The sequence below is a fragment of the Fukomys damarensis genome, unplaced genomic scaffold, assembly GCF_012274545.1.
Source record: "Fukomys damarensis isolate Sample0158 unplaced genomic scaffold, DMR_v1.0_HiC HiC_scaffold_3, whole genome shotgun sequence".
NCBI classification, from domain to species: domain Eukaryota; kingdom Metazoa; phylum Chordata; class Mammalia; order Rodentia; family Bathyergidae; genus Fukomys; species Fukomys damarensis.
The window spans coordinates 39,394,058-39,416,737 of record NW_022900915.1 but is presented as its reverse complement, the minus strand read 5'-3'; the positions used below and the strand labels follow the sequence as shown (position 1 = coordinate 39,416,737).

At 36.0% G+C, this 22,680-nt stretch overlaps 1 protein-coding gene across 1 annotated transcript in view; it reads left to right on the top strand.

The window, feature by feature from the left end:
• Nucleotides 1–22,680, top strand: part of Rasa1 (RAS p21 protein activator 1) — a gene marked incomplete at its 5' end in the record, with an annotated part of 90,977 nt that overhangs the window by 63,014 nt on the left and 5,283 nt on the right. The window contains 11 exons of the mRNA XM_033765668.1: nt 7,622–7,709; nt 9,972–10,049; nt 11,789–11,946; nt 12,468–12,544; nt 13,822–13,994; nt 14,292–14,451; nt 15,490–15,632; nt 17,359–17,474; nt 18,262–18,348; nt 20,845–20,912; nt 22,222–22,310. Of these exons, the coding sequence (XP_033621559.1) occupies nt 7,622–7,709; nt 9,972–10,049; nt 11,789–11,946; nt 12,468–12,544; nt 13,822–13,994; nt 14,292–14,451; nt 15,490–15,632; nt 17,359–17,474; nt 18,262–18,348; nt 20,845–20,912; nt 22,222–22,310 (1,237 nt within the window). The remainder of the gene's footprint in view (nt 1–7,621; nt 7,710–9,971; nt 10,050–11,788; nt 11,947–12,467; nt 12,545–13,821; nt 13,995–14,291; nt 14,452–15,489; nt 15,633–17,358; nt 17,475–18,261; nt 18,349–20,844; nt 20,913–22,221; nt 22,311–22,680) is intronic.

Genomic DNA, 22,680 nt, shown 5'->3' with positions numbered 1-22,680 from the left:
TGTCGCTCAGTACTTGAGTGCTTGTCCAGCATATCCAGGCCCAACTTTGATCCCCAGCACTGGGTGGAAAGGAAAGGTGTAGTATTTGCATATAACCCCATGAGTCATCACTAGGTTACTTAGGGTTCCTAATACAACATCAGTGCTGTGTGTTTGTTCAATACAGATGCATTAAAAATAATTTTGGATATGCATTTCCTTGGATCTGTGAGTGTGAAACTCATGGATATGGAGGATCAAAGTACTATGAAATAGGCAGTTCTTGGGCAGAACCCAAGAGGATGGCTGTGAATTCATTTGGTTAGCTAAGCGGAGCTTCTCAGCCAGGGTGCTGTGGGATTATCGTTAGAAGTCTGTGATATACAGCTAATTGTCAAGTGTTATGATAAAAACTAAACCAGACTTTCCTCATTTTAAACACTGTAATAGTTGAAATTCATGGCTTCCTGTCTAAGCTGTTCTAATTTGTTATTTTATTGAGGCAAAAAGATCTTCACATAACTTGCAGACAGTAGTAAGCTCTTTATGGTAGCTATACTTCAGTACTTATTTTTAAATTACCCATTAACTCACTATTAATCTAGACTTTTTTGGTCAGTCAACAATGTTATTTTTTGTACTGATTCATAAACTTTAATTTTTATACTATCCCCTATTAACACAAGTTAAAATTATTTTATTATAAAATGTGAATTCTTGAACTTAAATTTTTTTTCACTTTATAATTGGTTTTAATGTACAAATATATATGAAACCAGCATAAAGGGCAATTTGGTGGTTAATGCTGTAAAGCCATTATAGTCACAAGATAAAAATAGTACTCTTAATTTTAAAAATTAACCCATATATTAGGCTGCTAAATTAAAAACATGTATTAAACTTAAATTGCTAAGCCCAGTAAATATTGTCTTCTTCATCCTAAAGAATTTCTTTGCATAAAAGTCACGGAATAAGTCAGTGGTGCTGAATATTTTATGCTAGCACCATACCACTAAATATCTACAATTAATGAAAAAAAATTGAATTGTAAACTCCAAATGAGAAACAGTTTCTTCTCTCCCACCCCTTCCTTCCTCTCTTCTTGTAGATATGTTCCTACAGTGTCATGTTAAACTTGGAAAGCTTGTTTTGAGATCATGCAATTAATAGTTAAAGCTGAAGCAGAAATGCTTCACACAGAGTTGGAGAATTACTTGTTTTACCAGTCTGCATGGAACTGCCAATTCTGTTTAAGGCCAAGAATAAAAGTAAGAAAAGAGATACCACTTTGAAATAGTAGTAGATAATACTAAGGTAGGGTTATCATTAAATGCGTTTGTGTGTCAAATGATAGGTTTTTAAATATCCAAAGACGTATCACTGCAGAATGAAACACGGTACCTTATATGATATACGTACATATACTGTGTGTAATGATTACAGTAATGCTTGAAAGAAAATCTCTGGCATTCAGAGAAGTTCCAAAAGTATTAAGGAGAGAGTATTCCAAACAGTAAATGGGAACACTGAAACAAAGCTCTGTAGAAATGTCCTTTGATCTAATGACTGCTGGTGAGGCTTCGGGATAGGAATGTGTAAAACTTTCCATCAAGAATTCCTTCTGGAAAACAAGCAGTTTGGAATAGTATTATGTATATGTTTGTGTGTAGAGTTGAATTCCACCTTAAAGTATGTTAAGATGGAAGCTCTAATAAAATCCAAGCTGCTCAGCTGCATGTGTTTTTAGATTTCATGTAAAGAAACACAGAGTACCTGCTGTTTGAAATTGAAGTACACTAGCTGTCCAAAAGAAGAGTTGTCTTAAAAGTTTGATTTGCAGGAAAACCCTTCTTTATCGTATATGATTCTCACTTTGTAGATTAATTGAAGAGTGAACTTCCTCAAGAAATTACAAGTGCAGCACAAAAAGATAATTTGGGCGGGGGTAGTGGGGCTCGAACTCAGGTCCTTGTCCTTGTGAGGTAGGGAGGAACCATTGAGCTAAATTGCCTGCAAGATAATGTATTTTGGATTCTAATAAGATTACTGACATTTAGAAAAGGGAAGAAAGGAGCTAAAGGTGTAGGGAAGGTGGGATGGGTAGGGGAAGAGTAAAAAGGGAAAAGAAAAAAATGTGAGAGAATGAAAAGATGAAAATAAAGTGTTTGTAGATGGGGAGGGGAGGAGGGGGTGAAGGGAGGGCAGAGGTAAGGGGAAAAAATGAGAATCAAGACTTGTCATGTAGAGGTACAAGATCCCAACAATGAATGTAACTGTACTGTATCCCTAAAATGTACCAATAAACTCAATTAAAGCTGAAAAAAGAAAAAGGATAATATATTTTGACAGTTGCTTTGAGCAGAAATTTAGCCTTTAAAAAAGTGAGGTTAAAAATGATTCAGTAGTAATATCTATACTTAGAGTAATACATTTCTTAGGGGAATATTAACACTGATAAACATCTACACGTCCGAGGAAATGCTTTAGTATTACTTTGACACAGATACGTTTAGACTGAAAATCAGTCTCTACTATCAGAAGAAAAGTCCATATTACTGGAAAAAGTAAATATTATTATTTTTTCTGCTAAAGTGGATGAGATCTTTGAAGTACATTTAGAGGATAAATTATTCTTATAAAGGTTAGTATCAATAATGGAATGGTGTTTGTCAGGTGTAAGGAGAAGCAATAAATATATATTTGCCATTTGATATAAAAATCATTGCTTGATTCCCATGCAGTTTCTTTCTGAAGGGGACTGTAAAGAATTTAAAAATATCTCTTAGTTTATTATAATAGCTTTCCTGTTGCTGAGACAGAATGCCTGACACACCCACAATTTAAAACTATGAAAGGTTTAATTTATCTGTTTAGAAAATTCAGTATATGACGGACCGACTCCAAGGCTGAAACATGGTGAAGCAGAGCTGCTGAGTTCTTAGTGGCTGGAAAGTACAGCAGGGAACATTGCCAGGGAGGAACAAGTCAGGGACCATACGCAGAAAAGTAATGCCTGTGTGGCCCCCTATACACGTCCAGGAGCCTGCTTAATTAATCTGCTAGGCATTTAATTCATTGAAGTCAATGTATGAGAAGTAGCAAGTCAGAATCCACCCTTTGTTGACTTTACACCCAAACACATCTCCTTAAACCGTATTTAAGCTGCAAATAAAGACAGTAGCGAGTTTATAATTCCACCTAACATAATACGCCTGTCCCATGTACAACCAGAAATGCAATCCCTCTCCAAATCTTTGTAGTCCAGCATTTTTTAGAAGGCTGAATCTCTTTTCTTTGAGACTCAGGGCAAACTGAAACTATGTCAAAATCAAAAATGGGTTATGTGATTCCCAAGATAACAGTGGCATGGCATAGCATTCCCATTATAAAAGGGAGGAATAAAAGGGATTTAAAATCAGGCCAAAGCAGGACCAAGAGATCAGACATTGCTGTATAGTTCCTTATCTGGCGTCCAGGGGACCTGACATTAAGATCTGAGTTCCAGAAGGCTTGGGATGCTCCCGCCCTCAGCCTTCCTGATGATAGCCTGTGTGGCCTCTCTCTGGCTGTCTCCACTCACAGCCGGAACCTTTGCTGTGCAGACATTCTCCTTTCCTAGTATTTTCTGCTTCTGGGGTCGCCACTACACTTTTAGCTTTGCTCCACAGCGTCCCGTACTGCCCTCTCAGGGGCTTCTTGCCTGACCTCCTAGACCCTTTGAAATCTGGTAGGAGTCTTTCTGACCCCATAACTCATTCTCCATACCAATAAAACCAGCATCACATGGACGGTGCTACAGTTGGCTGCTAACTCATGTAGTTAAAGAGTCCCTTGGACCATGGCTGTTGCAGCCTCTGAGGGCCTGGATGACCGAATCCAGCAAAGTGAATCTGGGGAACCAATTCCCTAGGAGGCCCTTCACGACCAGGAATCCCAGAGACTTTTCCACCAGATGAAAGGTTCACACCTTTGCACATACGAATCCGTGTTGGGTAGGGTTTTGCTGAATCCCAAGAGTCCCATAAGTCACCTTTTCCCTGTGTAAAGTACTTGCTTTGTTTTTGATAGTGCTAATTAATAATCTCTAATAGCCACACCTCCTTCAGTCCCAACTTTACACATGGTTCCTTCCAGGCTAGAATTTAAGTCTTTTCAATGTTTTCTGCTGTCCATTTTGCTCCTGATCCTCATATAAATCAAGTTAAAAGCAGCCGGGATAGCCATGCCTGAACACTAGCTGTCTTGAAATTTCCTCTTCCAGATTCATTAGTCTACTACCCTTACTTAATCCAAGTCTCCCGCAGTCTTAGTACATGAGCAAAATGTAGGCATTTTCTGCCATAGAGTAACACAAATGGCCTGTAGCTCATGTGCTGATGGAATCCTTGTTCCCAGTTGAAACCTTGTGAACCTGGCCTTTACTGTCTGCATTTCTGAGCATCCCAATCTTCTGTACTCTGTCCAGAATCACCTGTCAAGCTCACAACATTTGCAGGTTTGTCTTACCCCTTTCTCCAGACTTTTCCAAACTTTCTTCATAAACTATTTCTAAAGACTTCTAAACTAGATGGTCAGGTAAAAAGAAACGTTCCTGCCATTGCTGTAACACAATACCTAATAGCCACAATTTAAAAAAAGTTGAATTTAGCTTGCAGGTTCAGGAGATCCAGTGCAGGGTTGTCATGCTCCAATGTAGAAGTCTCATCTTGGGAAGATGTGTGATAGAGCAAAGCTGCTTACTTCGTGGCGGCAGGGGAGCAGTGCTGTTGAGGAAAGGAACCAAGAGCCATGTGTAGTACTGAAGTGCCACCCCCGTGCCTACCCAGACAGCCAGCAGAGCACATCACTAATCTGCTAGGGATTTCTTATTTCAGGGAAGTTGGCATGTCATCATTACCAGTCCTAGCAGGGGTTTATATTTATGAATTATACCCTTAATTAAAGTGCATCTAACCTGATATGAAAAACTTCATGAGAACATTACCCAGGTCTTATTTAAAAACAAAAACAAAAACTTTCTCCACAAAGTATGTCAGTTTAGTGTCAGTTATTTTTGTATATACTTGTGTTTGTCTTACTGTGAAGAGAAGGATTAAAAAAATTAAATGCCAGGGAAAACAAAATCAGCAAAGTATATTTCAAGGAAATGAGAAGGCATCTCTATCATATAATAGGACAGAGGAAGAATAGGTTAATATCAATTTGTTTCATTATAAAATACAGATATGAGTGCACAAAAGGTAAAATTATGGAACAGTGCTGTTGCCTGTTCTTCACTGTTATCAGATATGTAGCAGGCTGTGAACGTGATGCCCTTTGTGCACACACTGACTGTGCTCTTCAGGGAGCTCTGCTGTCGGAGTTGGCTCTAGGTGGCCTGTGTGTGCTCAGCCCTCTCCTGAAGCGGGCTGGACAGCACAGATGGGCGGGCCGTCTTCCTGCCTGGCTCTAGTTGCAGAGCTGTGCGGTTTTCCCATATGACTCTCAGGATTACTTGGAAATTTCTAAGCACTTTCTTCCTTGTAAACTTCAGACTGTTGATACTGCTTTATTTTAAATATTAACTATTTCAAAAGCACACATTGAAAGGTTTTTCCATGACAGTTATTCTAGTGAATATTTATGTGGGAATTCTTGCGCTTTTATCTTTTCCTAGGCTGGATCTTCCACCGTGGCAGTATTTATTGTTTCATCTATACCTATGAAGGACACTTTGCTTGATATTAAATTTTAGACTGGCCTTTATCTACTTTTTAAAAATAGTTTTCTGACTTTGAGCATTTTCATTGGCACACAAATGGTTGCTTTTTTTTTCCTTTTCTGTTAAGAGAAATGTATCCTATCTTTCCGGATGCTTTTTGTTTAAGCAGCAAAACCAAAGTATGCCTACTAGAAATTTTTTAAATTACTTCCTGTGATGTTGAAGAGCTTCTTCAACCTGAGACTGAGTATCATTTATCAGTTTACAGTCTTTGTTAGTGTCTCTTCAAAGAGTTCTGCTGCATTCTGTTGTCTAGGCATCCCTGTCAAACATGTCTTTTCGCCATGTCCTTTGTGTCTAATACATAGTTTTTCATCTTTTCTTCCTCTCTGCTTTAGGCTACATATTTTCTCCTGTTTTGTAGTTCACTTATCTATGCTTCTGTAGTTAAATCTATTTCTTGAGGTTTTAATTTATTTCTAATATGAGTCTTTTTTTACTAGACATACCTTTCTGACAGAATCATAGTTAATCAATAGTTACCTATTTTCTTAAACATTTTTACCCTGACTTTGTTGTTAGATCTTGATTCTTGAAATGTCTTGTTACATTTGGCAAAATGGTAAATATTATGAATCAAAAGTAATGGAAACTAATGTGCCTGTGGTTGGAGTAGGTGCGCCTATGTTGAACCTTCCCTGGGGTCAGTGGCGTTGAGGTAGGGTAGAGGCGCTGAGTCTGGCTTGCCCTTCCTGTGAAGATCCGGTCCTCAGGGGCCTCAGCTGAGAGCCTTTTCCTGGAATGCCCTAAGTTCCGTTTTGCTCTCCCAGCACACGAAAACTGCTGGGTTTTCTGCTTAGCATTTAAATTTTTTAAAAAAGCAACTGCTTTTTTTTCTGCACAGCTTAGGAACTGGCACATACCTTGAGAGGAAAAGTGTAGCCAACGTGAGGCTCATCTCAGTAGGATCTTGCTTCTTGAGTATTTATAGCTCCCGTCTCGAGGGTCTTTACACAACTGGTATTTGTTCATTTGTTTTGTTGTCTTATATTTTATCCAGATAGAAGATACCAGTCATTTTCAGAATCAGAAGTCTCCAGTTACACATTCCATTACTTTTAAAACATTCTCAAAACACGAAAAGATGGTTTTTATATTTTCACAAGTGTAAAACTTGTTCTCTTTTTGTGCTTGCTTCGGCAGCACATATACTTTTTCTCTGTCTTGCTATGGCCTCCTCATTTTAACAACAGCAAAAAAACTTTGTCTAAAGCAGCAAAAAGAAATAACATATATCAAGTTCTAAAAACATGCAGGCCCTCATTAAACATGTTTTAAACATTTTCAAGTTTAATCAGATAACACATCCAAAGCAGATATAAATTAGTTTACTTATACAGTATAATTTAGAAATTATACTTATGTGTCAAATGATTTATAGTAGTGCATACTAAAGAAGACATGCTCTAATACTTGTTATCCACGAGTTAGGTTATCTAAACATCAGAACAAGCAATGTATGAGATGATATTTTCATCTTAATATATGAGGAAAAAGTCAGTTTATTAAAGAAAACCTAAAATACAGACTAATAAACAGAATCACCCACAATCTGTGAGATAATCAGCAAGGACATTTTAGTCTAGGAATATTTCTAGTCTTTTTTTCCAAAAGCAAAAAGTTTTTAAATTAACTGTGTGCAATTCTAGAAATTTTGCTTTCTTCATAACTTTACTATGTCTAATGTCTTTTAAAGTGACATAGCACTTTACTTTAAAAGAGTGATTTTCTTTTAAGTAATGATCTGGTACACTGTAGTGTTATTTCTTGAAGTTATAATTTTATATAAATTATATAATTATATATTTTTTTAAAGTTTGTGTAAATATTTTAGTAGTCACTGTAAAATTCTTAATTCATTTTTTTGTTTGTATTTTAAAGGCCAAACTGTTTTCAGATAGTAGTTCAGCACTTTAGTGAAGAACATTACATCTTTTACTTCGCAGGAGAAACTCCTGAACAAACAGAGGTAAGAGCATTATTTCTTTACTGTAAATCTGTCAGCCCATGTTTTCTTACCTGAGTAGAAAACTGTTGCATTTAAGATAAAATGATAAAAAGAATGCTTGAAATCTAATAATCTTTTCATTTTAAGTAATGAGAACTTTCATGCAAAAAAATTTTTTTGAAAAGAATGCAGAAGTACCGAATAGTTTCTCTGATGTGAAAAACTATAATGGTACGTTAGATCCTAATGAGATGGGAATGGACATTGTGAAATAGGAAGAAAAGGGCTAAAGGTGTAGGGAAAGTGGGAAGGGTAGGGGAAAGGTAAGAAGGGAAAAGAAAAAAATAGGAGAAAATGAAAAAATGGAAATGAAGTGCTTGTAAATGGGAAGGGGAGGAGGCAGTGAAAGCAGGGCAGGAACAAGTGGAAAAAGTGAGAGCCAAGGCCTGTCATGCCATGTAAAGGTACAAGATCCCGATAATGAATGCAACTTCACTGTATACCTAAAGTGTAGCCCCCCCCAAAAAATGCGGAAACACAGTGAAGGGTTATTAGGAATGAAAACATTATTTAGAATTGATTTTAAATACTCTGATGTTGAGTCCAACTGAGAATACACATTTAAAATCTCTGCATAAAGATTGTAGATGCTAGCAGTACTATCCAAAGGTAAGCCAATTAAGTTTTGCTAACAAGCATTGTTATTCTTCACTGATCGAGCTAGCTATGTTTAAAAATACAGGTTCCACCATCTAAAAGAAAAATATTCTATGACTGCTGTTTTCTATCTATTCACTAAGTCTGCATAGGTGTGCTTGGCACTACCCATTGATCCATATGCCCTGCTTGTAACTTGAAATTTTAGGTAATTTTGTAAGAAATATTTTCAAAACCTCCTCTTAAATGTATTTTTTCTTTAAACTTTAATATTTCTGGAGTGTTTTAGTTGTATTGTGTATAAATAAAGCTGTATTTCCACTTGAACTCTTTGGAAAGAACCTTAAGTGGTTAACAGGTCAAAGAAAGTGGCTTTGTTGGAAATGGAACATAATTTGCCAGCCCTGGTTATGAAGCAGATGTTTTTAAAACTGATCTTCTAGGGCTGGGATTTAGCTCAGTGGTGCCACTGCCTGTCTCGCAAGTGCAAGGTCTCAAGTTCGATCCCTGGTACCAAAAAAGAATGAAAACAAAAACAAAACCTGTGATCTAGCACGAGCCTCTGACTCACACCCTGTGATAGTATTAGGCTCCAAGAATACTTGATGAATGAGTCATTGTTTTATGATTTATAATTTAATGACATGTTTCGAATTTTTGTAAAATAGCTCAAGAAATCATTTTATTTGTAATACAGATTCAACTTTGTTATATAGTTATCTACACCTAATTTTTAAATGAGAAGAGTAGAGTGAGAAATATTTTAGTAACATTTTTAAAAAATAGAGATAGGAATAGAAATTTAAACTTCTGTCTTATTTTATCATTTTTTCTCTACATTGGCTTTCTAAGCCTCATTTGAAATATTTTCTTACTATATTTATATATACTGTTTCCAGTTTTTGTTGATTTTGGTGGGCTGTGGAGTCTTCTGTTTCTAAAAGCTGTGATAATTGATTTGGATTTAATTCTCTAAGCAGTGATAGAGCTCAGATCCATTGAAGTAGCCAAGAAACTACACATACAATTAAATAAAGCAGAAGGTACAGAGCCTTCCGAAAACATGGAAGCCAAAGACAGTATTTAGATTTCAATAAATGTAAATTTTTCTCTCTTTTTTTCTGGAGCAATGTTATGTTTAAACATTTAAAAAATACAGTCAAAGTAATTTTTAAAATCTAGGATTAGAAATAAACATCAGCTGCTCTTCTGTGTGTCTGCCTGTACCATGGTCTTAGGAGAAGAGCAGTGCGCTGGTCCTGTGGGGCAGCACGGCCACAGTGAGCTGTGCCCCGGCCAGAGCCCTCCTAGGGTTGGGCTTGCCTGCCTGCTCCCCCCCCCCGCTTGAGTCTGTTTGAGAAAAACAATTTATTTAATGAAAATTATATTGTTTTTGTTAATCAATGGGCACACATTAGTATGCTTGACATTAATTAGGGATTCTCTAATAATTTTACTTTATTGGGACACTTTAAAGTTCTGTGTACTCTAAGACTAAAAATGGCAATCTAGAGAAGGAAAAACCTGTTGAATTTGAGGGAAATAAATCGATCAGAAATCAGGTTTTTTTTGAAATGCTATTTTGTTTTGTTTTTTGTTTGTTTGTTTGTTTTTGTTTTTTTATAGGATTGGATGAAAGGTCTGCAAGCATTTTGCAGTTTACGGAAAAGTAGTCCAGGGACGTCTAATAAACGCCTTCGCCAGGTAAAACTTGTATTTGCTGTAATTAGCACAATTTATGTTGTCATTATGCCCTTTTAATTACTATGTGAACGATTTCAGACAACTCTAAAGAGCAGAGAGGTTATTTTCAGGCATTTTAAAGTCCTGGTTCTGCTTCGGTAGCAGGAAAAATATTTCTCAAAGATGATGCTCTTTGTATACCTACTTGTGCTTCTTAGTGTTAATACTAACTTTTGAGTAAAATTGAAAGATTACTTACTGTTCCATTTAAAATACAATACCAAATCAGCAACAGAAAATACTCAGCTGGACATGTTTTTCCTTCCAATTATTTTGCCCTTTGTCAAAAAAGTAGAACTGTAGATACTTCCTGAAAAGGTTGTGTAACTTACACTACTAATCTCAGTAAATTTTTGAGATTTCCATCCTGTACTACTCTGAAATTCACCCTGTAACTCTTAGGTAATATCCACCCTAATTTGAAACCTTAACCTGGCTTATATTTTTGCTTATGGAAAATTAAGCTAGGCTTTCTCTTATCTTCTGTCTATGTATGTAAGAGCAACTTCATAGACTCCACTTTGTGGGTTTTCTTTTTCCATGATAACCATAGATCAGTGGTGGCGAACCTATGGCACACGCGCCACTGCAGGCTTTTTGTATCATTGAAAGATTTGCCATCACTGTCCTGAAGAGTTGGAAGAAAGCAAACATATTGTGACACTCCTGGCATTTGGAGGAAAACTTAATAAAATAAAGTGATCCTATTTATGGGAATCTGCACTATACTTAACTGAATTTAACATTGTTCTACTGAAATGGGTAGATGGTTAATATTTAGCCAACTAGTCTCTGTAATGCGAAGTCTTGGTCCTTTTCCCAAGGACACTTTATTTTACCCATAATTACTGTTTGCCTTTAGAACATACTGTAATGTTTTATGAAGTGTGGAAAATCGGATTTTGCAAAAAACAGTAAGTGTGTCTTGTGTGAAACATGAGCCATGAAATTTTTTGTTGATACAACCATAGATCGTCTCTCTTAAGCCCTTTTGTGAGTGTCAGGTGCTCTGTGTTTCGTACATACATTGTTTCTAGTCCTTACAACAACTACAGGTGGACTAAGCTTGAATTTTGTATCTTTTTCTATAAAATCAGAAGGTAGAATCAGTGTCTAGCTGTGTATTTGATATAGTGATAACAGTCTCCTTGATAAACATTGTATAACATTTGGAATTTTGGGGCAGTCACAGTTGTTTAGATTAATAAAGAATCCTCTTCTCAGCTATATTTTCTCTATGTCATTGTTTTATAGCAGAAAAAGTTTATTTCATTATTACCGCACAAATAAAATAATATCTCATTTTGTATCTTTGTTAAAGTGGGAAAATTTTAAATGCTTGAATTTTAGGTACAGTGGACCCTTGATTTACCATCTCAATCACATCCCGAGGGCTGGTTGTAGCTAAGTACAGCTGAGATCTGGATGTTTCCTGGGTACACACTATAGATGACAGGAGGCAAGATGACTCCTTCATTAACCTAATTAACCCAGGTTGTTCGTATGTCAGGCTGGTTATAATTTGAGCATCCACTGTACACGAATATTTTGTAGTATGTCATGTAAAAGGAAAAGATGGCTCATATCTTCTCCAAATGGAAAAATAAGTCACTGTTTTTTACTTTATTTTACAGTAGTAGCTCTGAAACCTAATGCATAATATTTCAGCTCTGGGGTAGTAATTTTTCTGTTTGCTTTAGGTCAGCAGCCTTGTTTTACATATTGAGGAAGCTCACAAACTCCCAGTAAAACATTTTACCAACCCATATTGTAATATCTACCTGAATAGCGTCCAAGTAGCAAAAACTCATGCAAGGGAAGGACAAAACCCAGTATGGTCAGAAGAATTTGTCTTTGAGTAAGTATTAAATGATTTTTTTTAAACCATACTGCGTTTCTTTCCCTCTCTTTTTCTCTCCCTCTCTCCCTCTCTCTACCTCTTTCCCCCTCCTTTCTTCATCCCTGTATTTATACTGTCAGACCAAGGCACCAAATTTAGAAGTTTCAGTAGTAGACAGTGTTGTTTTTGTGTTGTATTTATTCTCCTTCATTAGTAAAGTGCCAAGCCCTGGGCTTTTTTCCTAATTATTTATACACATTAGCATTACTTACAAGTGAAAAACCATACAAAATGCTTTTAGTAGTTTGCGCACTAACCTGAATTATCGGTAGCTTAGGCGGTTAATACTAGTAGGAAAAGTGTATAATTTGTTTGTCAGTGTTGTTGTATACTAAGTAATTAAATATGTTGTGAATCCAGTTTTAAATTTAGCATGCTCAAGTTTTGAAATAGTGGGCTTATTTGGCATTAGAACTGAAGGAATCAAGTAGTTAGACACCAGAACATTTTGTTAATTATTTTTTTCCTTGTTTCTTTAGTGATCTTCCTCCTGACATCAATAGGTTTGAAATCACTCTTAGTAATAAAACAAAGAAAAGCAAAGATCCTGATATCTGTAAGTTGATAAGAAACTTTCTAAAGTTATGTTTTGTAAATTTTTAGAATTCATAATGAAATTTCTTAATATGGAAATTGCAAAGCAAAACAGGAATGCAAGTAATGTAATTGAGACAGTTTCTTACTATACTTTTTTTAATCTAGGAAGAAATAGACTTTTTTTTTATGATTTTTTTTTTCAGCTTTAATTGGTACATTTTAGGGATACAGTGCAGTTACATTCATTGCTGGGATCTTGTACCTCTACATGTAGGAAGAAATAGACTTAAATGTCTAACTTGTACATACTATAAACTGAAGCCCTTAAGACTAAATTAGAAATCTCTATCACTCCCTTTCCCAAAAATTAACATGAAAATAGTCACTGGCTGGTTTGCTGTGGGGCTTTCCCCTTCCCTTTCTACTTTTTAGCCTTTTCCTACTCTTCTATACAAAAAGTACTCTAGAAGAGGATGGTATTTATACACCAGCATAGTCAAGACACTCCCAGGTCTTGTTCTCCATGGTGTTTGTCTTCCCAGCCTACTGCTAGAACAGATGGCAGTGGGGTTTAGCAGTGCACATCGGGGCATATTAAGTTAATACTGTCTGTATTGATTGATTGATTGATTAATACCGGGGATCGAACTTGGGTCCTTGCGTTTGAGAGGCAGGTGGCGGAACCACTGAGCTAAATCCCCAGCCCTTAATACCATCTTTAAAATTTAGGCCTAGGAAGGAAATGTTATGTATTAACAGATAGAGCAAAGCTTGACTTTGTCTCTGTGAAATGTTTAGTCTGTCATTACTGTACACCTTAAACACTTTTGTACTGATTCCCATTACTTGTATGATAAAATCCGAGTAATGGCTGCCATGCTCTCTTACCTGGAGTACTTGCCTGCTCCCTTACCTTTTTACTTAAGCTTGCAGGTCAGCTTAAGATTTACTTGCTTGCAGTGGGTTTTTTACCTTTCTAGGCTTAATTACATATTACTTCTCTATATTCTCAGAGCATGGTTGACTGTTACTTATCACTGTGTACCATAACTGATTTCTGCCTTCTTGGCTAGGCACGTCATACGTCAGTCATCTCTGTATCCCAGGCCTTTGGCTGTCACAGAGTCTAGCACATAGTAGATACACAGTAAATGAAGTAAGCAATCCCATATGGAGTTTGTTGTGTTACTGAAATGCTTCATTGAAAAGTGCAGAGGACTGAACTTCAGGAAAAGGTACTTGCATGGCTAATGACAATGGTACCTTTTTTATGTAATCATTTGTTTTCATTCAAAGTATTTATGCGCTGCCAGTTGAGCCGGCTACAGAAAGGTCATGCCACAGATGAATGGTTTCTCCTGAGCTCCCATATACCACTGAAAGGTATTGAACCAGGATCCCTGCGCGTTCGAGCGAGATATTCCATGGAAAAAATCATGCCGGAGGAAGAGTACAGTGAATTTAAAGAGGTGATTGTTCTTCATCTATTTTTAACGGCATTATTAACAGAAACACTTTGTAACATTCATTAAGAAAAATGCATTAAGTTCAACGCAGTAATTTCTTACCACCATGGAACACAGTAGCCTGAGGTTAAAAAACTTGGTGGTATTTGATCTTAGAAGACCAGACGCATGTAGGTGACAGACTCACTCTTTTTTAATACATTTATTCAGTGACATATTTCTCATTAAACGTGAGAACACTGTTTCCCGCTGGCCTCCCTGGAGATGCATCGTGCCTCCCTCCCTCCATGTCGTTTCTAGCTTATCCTGCAGAAGGAGCTCCACGTTGTCTATGCTCTGTCACACGTATGTGGACAAGACCGGACACTCCTGGCTAGCATCCTCCTGAGGATTTTTCTTCATGAAAAGCTTGAATCATTGTTGCTGTGTACACTAAATGACAGAGAAATAAGCATGGAAGGTAGAGTATGGATGTGTGATATTTTTAAACTTGGGTTATTAGATTTTATATCTCATACATCTGTCTTCAGGTATATTTTAAAAAAAACTGTATCATATTGTAGAGAAAATTATTCCATTTTCCTTCATTAAGAAATGAAGTTGGGGTGTGAGTTCTGATCGCACATCGGTTAATATAGAGGCGAGTGTTTCTAATACATACAGGTTTCTGTCATGGAAGATTGTATTAGGAGCCATAGATAATTGTTTCTGTTCAGATCAGTGGTTCACAGTACTTCACTCTCAAGAATAATTTGGTTTACTTAACCATACTATCTCTCTCATTTTTTATTTACTCATTGATTACAAAGAAGTTGAGCGTTAGTTGGATTTTATAGCTAGGCCTGGACACAGTGCTGTTAATAGCTTCCTCCTGTGTCAGAATAATGTATTTTCCCCATCACTGATTCAGCAAGTCCTTGTTCCTAAATACTGTAATTCCTGTAATAAAACTGCAAAGTCAGAACTATTTTCTCTAATCATAAAAATTATTCAAAATGCAGGTTTTTCAAAACATAGATTAAATGGTGCACATGTTTTTCCCTGAGACTTGTTTCTGATATTTGAATTTTACTGGAATTTTATTAAAACTCAGTGTCCATGACTTAGCTAATAAAATTATACCGGGATTTTTTTGTTATACTCTTATTTGGAAATGGACTCAAATTTTTCAAAACATGAAGTCAGGGTTCAGCAAAGTCTTGATCCTAGTTTTATCACTAACTGGGCAACTGATTTTAGAAAATGATAAACCATTCTGAGCCTTCATTTTGTTCACATAAATGATACTATTAATTCCTTCTGTTTATGATTCAGTGATCTAACACATATAAAATTCTTTTATGGTGAAATCTTTAGAAATAAGTCATTTTAATCAATTTTCAGTGCTCTATGCAAAATACATATTTCTTTAAATGGCTGTACCTGAAAAATAAATTCACTTCTAGTTTGAGCACATTAGTATAGTTTGTATGTGTATCTTATATAAATATTTGCACAGATGAAGCCACCACCCTATTTCGAGCCACAACACTTGCCAGCACCCTGATGGAGCAGTATATGAAGGCCACTGCTACTCAGTTTGTCCACCACGCGCTGAAAGACTCCATTTTAAAGATAATGGAGAGCAAGCAGTCTTGTGAGGTAAGAATATAGCAGTTTTTGTTTCCGTTTGTTTTTTTTCTGTGGCATCAAAGATTGAATCCAAGGCCTTGACCCTGAGGTACTTTACTTAGCCTGTCCTTTTTTCTTTAAATTTTGAGACAGTCTTGCTGAGTTGCCCAGGCTGCGTTCAAACTTGAGATCTTTCTGCCTCAGCCTCCAGGATGATTACAGTAGTGTACTACCACCTCAGGCTAAAAACTTAACGTCTTAAAATTTAATTTTTTAATTGTTTTAGTAAACAAATTTTAAAACTACCACTTTCTAGCAAATTACATTTTAAGCTAAGGCAAACATTAATTTTCTAAAATTATATACCAACGTAATTGTACTTTATGTAATACATTTATAAAAATGTTTTGCATAACACACTTTTTAAAAAAGAAGTGCTTTAAGGCTAAAGGAATAGCTCAGTGATAGAGCACTTTCCTAGTATATACATGAGATCCTGAGTCCAGTGTCCAGCACCACACACAAGCACACAACACTGTGCTTTATTTTCGAATTGGGATTGATCAGGTTGCACCAGAAATTCATAAGTATTTTGACAGTCCTCCCGAAGTAATGTACGCGCTTTCAGAGTGTGCATAACATAAATTGAATGCTTTTTGTAGGGCTTTGGTTGTACAAGTTGAGTATCCCTTAACCCAAAATGCTGGGGACCAGAAAGGTGTTGGATTTTGAAGTATTTCCATATACATTATAAAGTCTGTTGGGGATGGGACTCAACTATAAACAGTTCATTTATTTCATATGTACTTGGTACACGACCTGAAAATAATTTTATACTGTATTTTTAGAACTCCTGTGTTTTGACTGTGTCCATCACATGAGGTTAGGTATGAAATTTTGCATTTGTGGAAACACATCCCACTCAAAACGTTGGGAAATTTGAAGCAGTTAGATTTTGGATTTCAGATTGGGGATGCTTGGTTATTTTGGGCAAAGATGGAATTAAGAGGAAAAGCAAAAGATTTTTTTAGGATGATTAATTAAGGCTACAATGTGAATTTGTAATTAACCATTAAAATCATGAACAGAATAGTGCTTACATGGCGGTTTTCATTTTGGTAGAGCTATTACAAAGGAAGATACTGGATTTACATGTTTAGACCTCATATAGAATCAATAAAATAAGGAATTGACTTTTAATGCTAGTAAATGTTAATTCTGCTCTACCTTGTCAATTTTTATGTACAAGTTAAAGAGAAGAAATGAGTGACCTGGTGTTATTAATCCAGAGTAATGCCATAACCTAACCATGAAGGGTGACAGAAATACAGCACGTCTGTAGGGAATCTCTGTGCTTTGGACGGAACTCGGGGAATTCAGACTTTCATTAATACCAGTCAGAACTCTTAGATTTCAGGAGTTACTAGAAAAATTTCTGAAAAGGTTCATGATGCCACCTAAGGTATTTATTTGATAATTAAGTCTCAATAAGAAAATGCTTTTTAATTCTTTTTTTCCCCTAATGGAAATAAAACTGGGTAGTCAATACTTGCTCTTCTGTGGGGTATTGGGAATGAATGAATGGCAGCAAACCTATTAGGAGTTCTGTAGTGCAGAATACTTCGGCATTCCCATTTATGCTAAAAAGACTTACACATAATAGGAAAGTAGAGAACCTTGGAGACTACTTGTTTACCTTGATTTACTTGCATTTCATTGCCAAAGTATATTTATATTGCTTTGTTCTGTGTCTTAGTTAAGTCCATCAAAGTTAGAAAAAAATGAAGATGTGAACACTAATTTAGCACACCTATTGAACATACTTTCAGAGCTCGTGGAGAAAATATTCATGGCTTCTGAAATACTGCCACCGTAAGTAGTGAAATTTTTGTTTGACAAGAAATTGTCTTTATTTTTTGAAACATTTCTCAAATATAAGAGCTTCCTATTACCTGGTGTTATATTCTGAAAGAGTTCCAGTTTTAAATCTTTAAAGATAAGTATTGTTTAAGGAAAAAGAGTTAAAGAAACCAGAATGAAATACTCTTAAACCAGTGTGAAATATTTACATTCATAAAACAAACCATTTGTTTATACAGATGTAGTGTGGGGAGTGAACAGGGGCCTGCTGTCTTAGATTTGAGGAGACCTGACAGGTTGTCTTTGTGGTCTGTAATTTCTCATTCAAAATGTGTACCAGCCATGGGGTCTGGCTCTGTGGAGTTCTGGCCTGGCCTGCATGAGAAAGAACCTGGGTTCAATCCCAGCAGTGGAAAAAAATAAAAATAATCAAAGTGTATAACAGGTATCATTACCATTTCAGTATCCGTTTAGAGGCCGCCTGTATTAGTGAATCTTCAGTGTCAGTGAATTTATTTGTTAGGTAGAATTTAAATAAGGATTTTTTTCTCCCCAGAATTTCTTGCCACATTAGTTCTTCCATAGCCGCACTCCAATACTTTTTCTGTAATTTCATGAACGTGAAAGTAGCCTAAAATTGATGGTAAACTTACTGGATTGTTTCCTGACCCCTTACTCAATGTCTCATTACTTTTGGCAAAATACTTTTTTGGGGGAAAGTCAGTTTAAGATTTTGTCCACCATAAGACCAGTGTTTTTTACATGTTTTCTTATTACCGTAATTGTTTTATTTTGGCAGGACACTGAGGTATATTTATGGGTGTTTACAGAAATCTGTTCAACACAAGTGGCCTACCAATAAAACCATGAGAACAAGAGTTGTTAGGTAAGGCCCATCAGTTCATTTCTTACATCACTGTATGTAGCACATAGATTATGCATATGTATGCGTACAGGTGAATAAAGGGATAGACATTTGATGCTGCTGAGAAGGGCAGTAATTAAGTATTTAGGTGTTGACTAACTGGTTTGTAAGAAAATCTTTAATGGTAGCCTCATCTTCTACCAAATCTTCTAATTTTGAAGCTGTTTAGCTTTGCCCATTATACAGTAATTAGGAAGTACTTCCAAGGCAAGTCATGGAGTTTAAGAGCTTGTATATGGAGACTTCATTATCATTATTCTAATTATTTGTCCAGTGAAGAAGCAGTTCTGGTGAGGTAAAACAGTTTGCATAAGGGGACTGGGGGTGGTGGTATAAGTCTGTAGCCCCAGCATTTGGGAGGCCTAGGCAGAGGATTACCCTGAGTTTGAGGCCAGCCTGGGCTGCATAATGGGACCCTGTCAAATGCCTAAGCCTATCAGAAAGTTAGTAACCGAGGCAGAACTAATGCAACCTTCTAAGACACTAGGATGACCTAGTGTCTCTAACACTGTTGGCAGGCTTTTGTTAAGCATATTGCAAGCAATACAAGATAACCAGAAGTTTAGTGCAAAAATTTCAGTGAATATGGCAGTTTCCTCCTTATATCATGTGTTTGTTAGAATATGCATTGCAAAGTTACATTAAATTTCAAAAAGACAAAACAGGAAAAATTACTAAAGATACCAGTATAGTATCATAATCCTGTCTCTGATCTATATTGTCAAGAAGTTTCTACTATTTTTGCAGATAAAGTTGTGTGCCTATTCTCCAGGCTACTTGAAAGGCTTAGGCAAAGAGATTAAGAGTTCAAGGTCAGCCTGGGCCACTAAGTGAGACCGTGTCTCAAAAATAAAAACCAAAACAAGAACAAAAACTCCACATACCAATAAAACCATTCTGTCTTGCAGACAAGGGGTATTGCTCAGTGGTAGAGCACTTGCCTAGCAGGATTGAGCCCCTGGATCTGATCCCAGCGCAACAAAAGTGGGGGACAATGCTCATGTCTACTTATGATACATAAAGATTATAGATTCTCTAATTCTAAGCTTCGTGGTAAATGGAATGAAATACAGGCATAATATTTCAGTACAGTTACATGTGCGATGGAAATAAAGCTGTTCTGTAAACTGAACTTTAATAAGCAGTTGTTAAGCAAATACTGCAAGATCTGATGCAGTGATGGGGGAATTTATGCCCATGGCAGTGATTTCTGTTCCGTTAGCTCTTCAGTATATCAATACGTTAGGTATCCTTTTCAAGTTTAAAATCACCTCTAAAAACTCGGAAAGCCATTTTGCACACAGAAATTCTAAGACCAGTGTTGTCAGGTTAGGCTTTCTGTTGCACAGACCCTAGTTGAGTATCAAAATGTTTTCAAGTAAAAATTGATGCAAAAATCATAAAGTAATTTAAAAGAAATCCAGATGTAAAGACTGAGTTCTTCAAATTGTTATATATGCTGTTTGAAAAATAACATTCATTTTTCTAAGAGTCCAAAATGAGCAAACTACCATAAAATTGAAGATAAATGCTGAGAAGTTGGATTAGCCATTCTGGCACAGGGCAGGGAAAAAGTTATTAGTGTGGATTCTTCTTAAAAGGAAGTGAAAATTGTCCACGTTAACAACATACACTCTCTAACAGTGACTGAAGGAGCCAGAGTAGAATATGTACATAAAGTTGCATCTGCATTGTTCCCAAAGTCAAATAAGCGGTTAATTTCATATTTTTGCAGTTGTTTTATAATTTGATAGCTTTTACACTTTGGAATCCATGGAGTCTTTTCTTAGATTTTCATTTATCAAGTCACTTCTCTAGTGCAGTGGATTCTTATTTTTATATGACGTATCAATAAAACTGATAAAAACTCATCATGACTATTCTATTAATAAAAGCAAAAATAGAGTAATGAAAGTTTTGGAATCTTACAGAAGGTTTATTTGTACTTTTTTTCAGAAATTCTCAAGGCTTCTAAGGATATTTCTGCCTCTTAGTGGATAAAGTAAACTCCTAGTCTGGAATAAGTAGACCCTGAGCCAGCAACTGTACAGTTAAACTTAACATCGCCCCACAGTTAATCTACAATTCCAGAGTTGATAATAATGAATAATATACACAAGAAGTGTAAAGACACTTAATTTTAAAATATGCTTTAGCTTACTGTTTTCTTAAAGCTCTGATTGTGCTTCCCTATGTGAATTCAGAGTAAAGGCTATGGTACTATGAGTACAGTAAAATTCTGTCTAGCTGGGCACAGTGGCACATACCTGTAATACCAGGTACAAAAATTTAAAAAAAGTAAACAGAGAGGGCATGTAGCTCAGTGTTAGAACACTTGCCTGGCGTGTGCAAGGCCCCAGGGTTCCCCCGGCCTGACAGACATACAGTGTTGTTTGTATTTATTTTTATGTAAATCTGTACAATGGTTTTCTAAAAAAAAAAAATTGTTTTGTTTAGTGGTTTTGTTTTTCTTCGGCTTATCTGTCCTGCCATCTTGAATCCACGGATGTTTAATATCATCTCAGGTAATTTGCTTTTGATAAATATTGATGAGAAAACTTATAGAATAAAATTCCACTACTTAATAAGAATGTTCATTTGTCTTTTAAATCTTTTAAAATAAAAATTAGTCAATTCTAAGATGTTATAAGGCATTCTAAAGCATACTTCCCCCTTTTTTCATTCTTCTTTATCTTGTTTTACTTCTTAGGTTTTCCTCTACGTTAGAGCCCTAAGAGGGCAGAATTACACACATTCCACTTTGCATTCTTGTGTCTCTGTAGTCTAAATCTGCAGTTTTGCAAGTTGGGCAGAGCTTTTGGGTGTGTAGTTCATGCTGGATGGCTATAAAGCTGTTTCTTAAGATCAAATTAAACTTCTACACACAGTTGCAGTAGTGCTTTGTGAGGACTTAGGTAAAAGCAGCTCTGGCTCCTCCCGCTGAAGACTGTCCTAAGTTATATGTTAACCAGCATTTTAGACACGAGCGAACCTTGCTTTGCTCATTACCCGTATGTCCATTGTGGAATGACTTCCAGATGATGTGGGCTTCTTTCATAGAAGGGTGCAGTGTAGCAGTGAGCCCTGATAGAAGGCACCAGAAAGAACTGCAGTTACCTTGCAGTTAATTTGAAGCTCAAAACGCTCTTAAAAATATTTTTGAATATGTTATTTACTTCTAGAGCCATGATGTCTCTATAATTACTGCTGCTAAAATGGTTAAATCTGTAACTTCTAAGAATTCAGAGAATCCTTTTGAAGAGATTTACAATTTCTCTGAACCACTCACCAACAATATTTATAGTTTTCATGCTTAAGACAGTACAATGTAAAATCAAGCTCTCGGATAGAGTACCTGTCATATTAGTGTCAGGGCTTCTATCTAGTAGCTGAAGTAATTTTTCATTTACATGACACTATGTTCTATAGGGATGTGTTGTTCCTGAGCTTTGAAATATTTTGAAGGTTTATTAATTTTCACATTTTTCTTCACAAACAAATCACAGGTCCCAGATTTATGTTTGGTCTTTGAAGTATGAAATAAAGATAAAACTTTGTGAGGTATTCTGAAGTAGTATTAACTTGTTGGGAGTTTAACTGATATTTGTAGTACCCCATTTGAAACAAAACCAGAAGCACCAATAGATGTTTAACTTTTTCCATTTAACTTGGGTTCTTTTGGACAGGTCGTAAGTTTTCAGACACTATTAAGTTCTGAATAGAAGAATATTTGTGTTTTTACAGTAAAGAAGTATCAAACTGCTACATTTCTAATGGCTTACCTGGAAGTACCTTTGGAGTTGGTATCATTAGCTTTCCCCAATTCTTTTATAGATTCCCCATCTCCTATTGCTGCAAGAACTCTGATATTAGTGGCTAAGTCTGTGCAGAATTTAGCAAATCTTGTGGAATTTGGAGCTAAGGTAAAAGCGTTTTGGTACTTACTTGTTGATGTGTTCTTAAAATGTCTTTAGTGGAACTTTAAATCCATAATTTTATCCACTATAGAAAACTAATTTCTCAAGATTGAGTACATTCAAATTTTTCTGTTTTTCAGTGTTAAACTCGCTGGGCAGGTTTTAAATGTAAAGCCATTTTACTTCATGGTACACATTTACTGTAAACATTAAAATTCAGATGAGTTTTTAACACACATAAGCATACTGTAAGGATGCCAGCTGTTTTCTCATCGGGATCATGCTGTCATGTACTTTTGTCACTTAATGTGAGAAACTTCTTTCATGTCAGGAAATGTGCAGCTGCTGTCTTACTCTTTTTTTTTTTTTTTTTTTT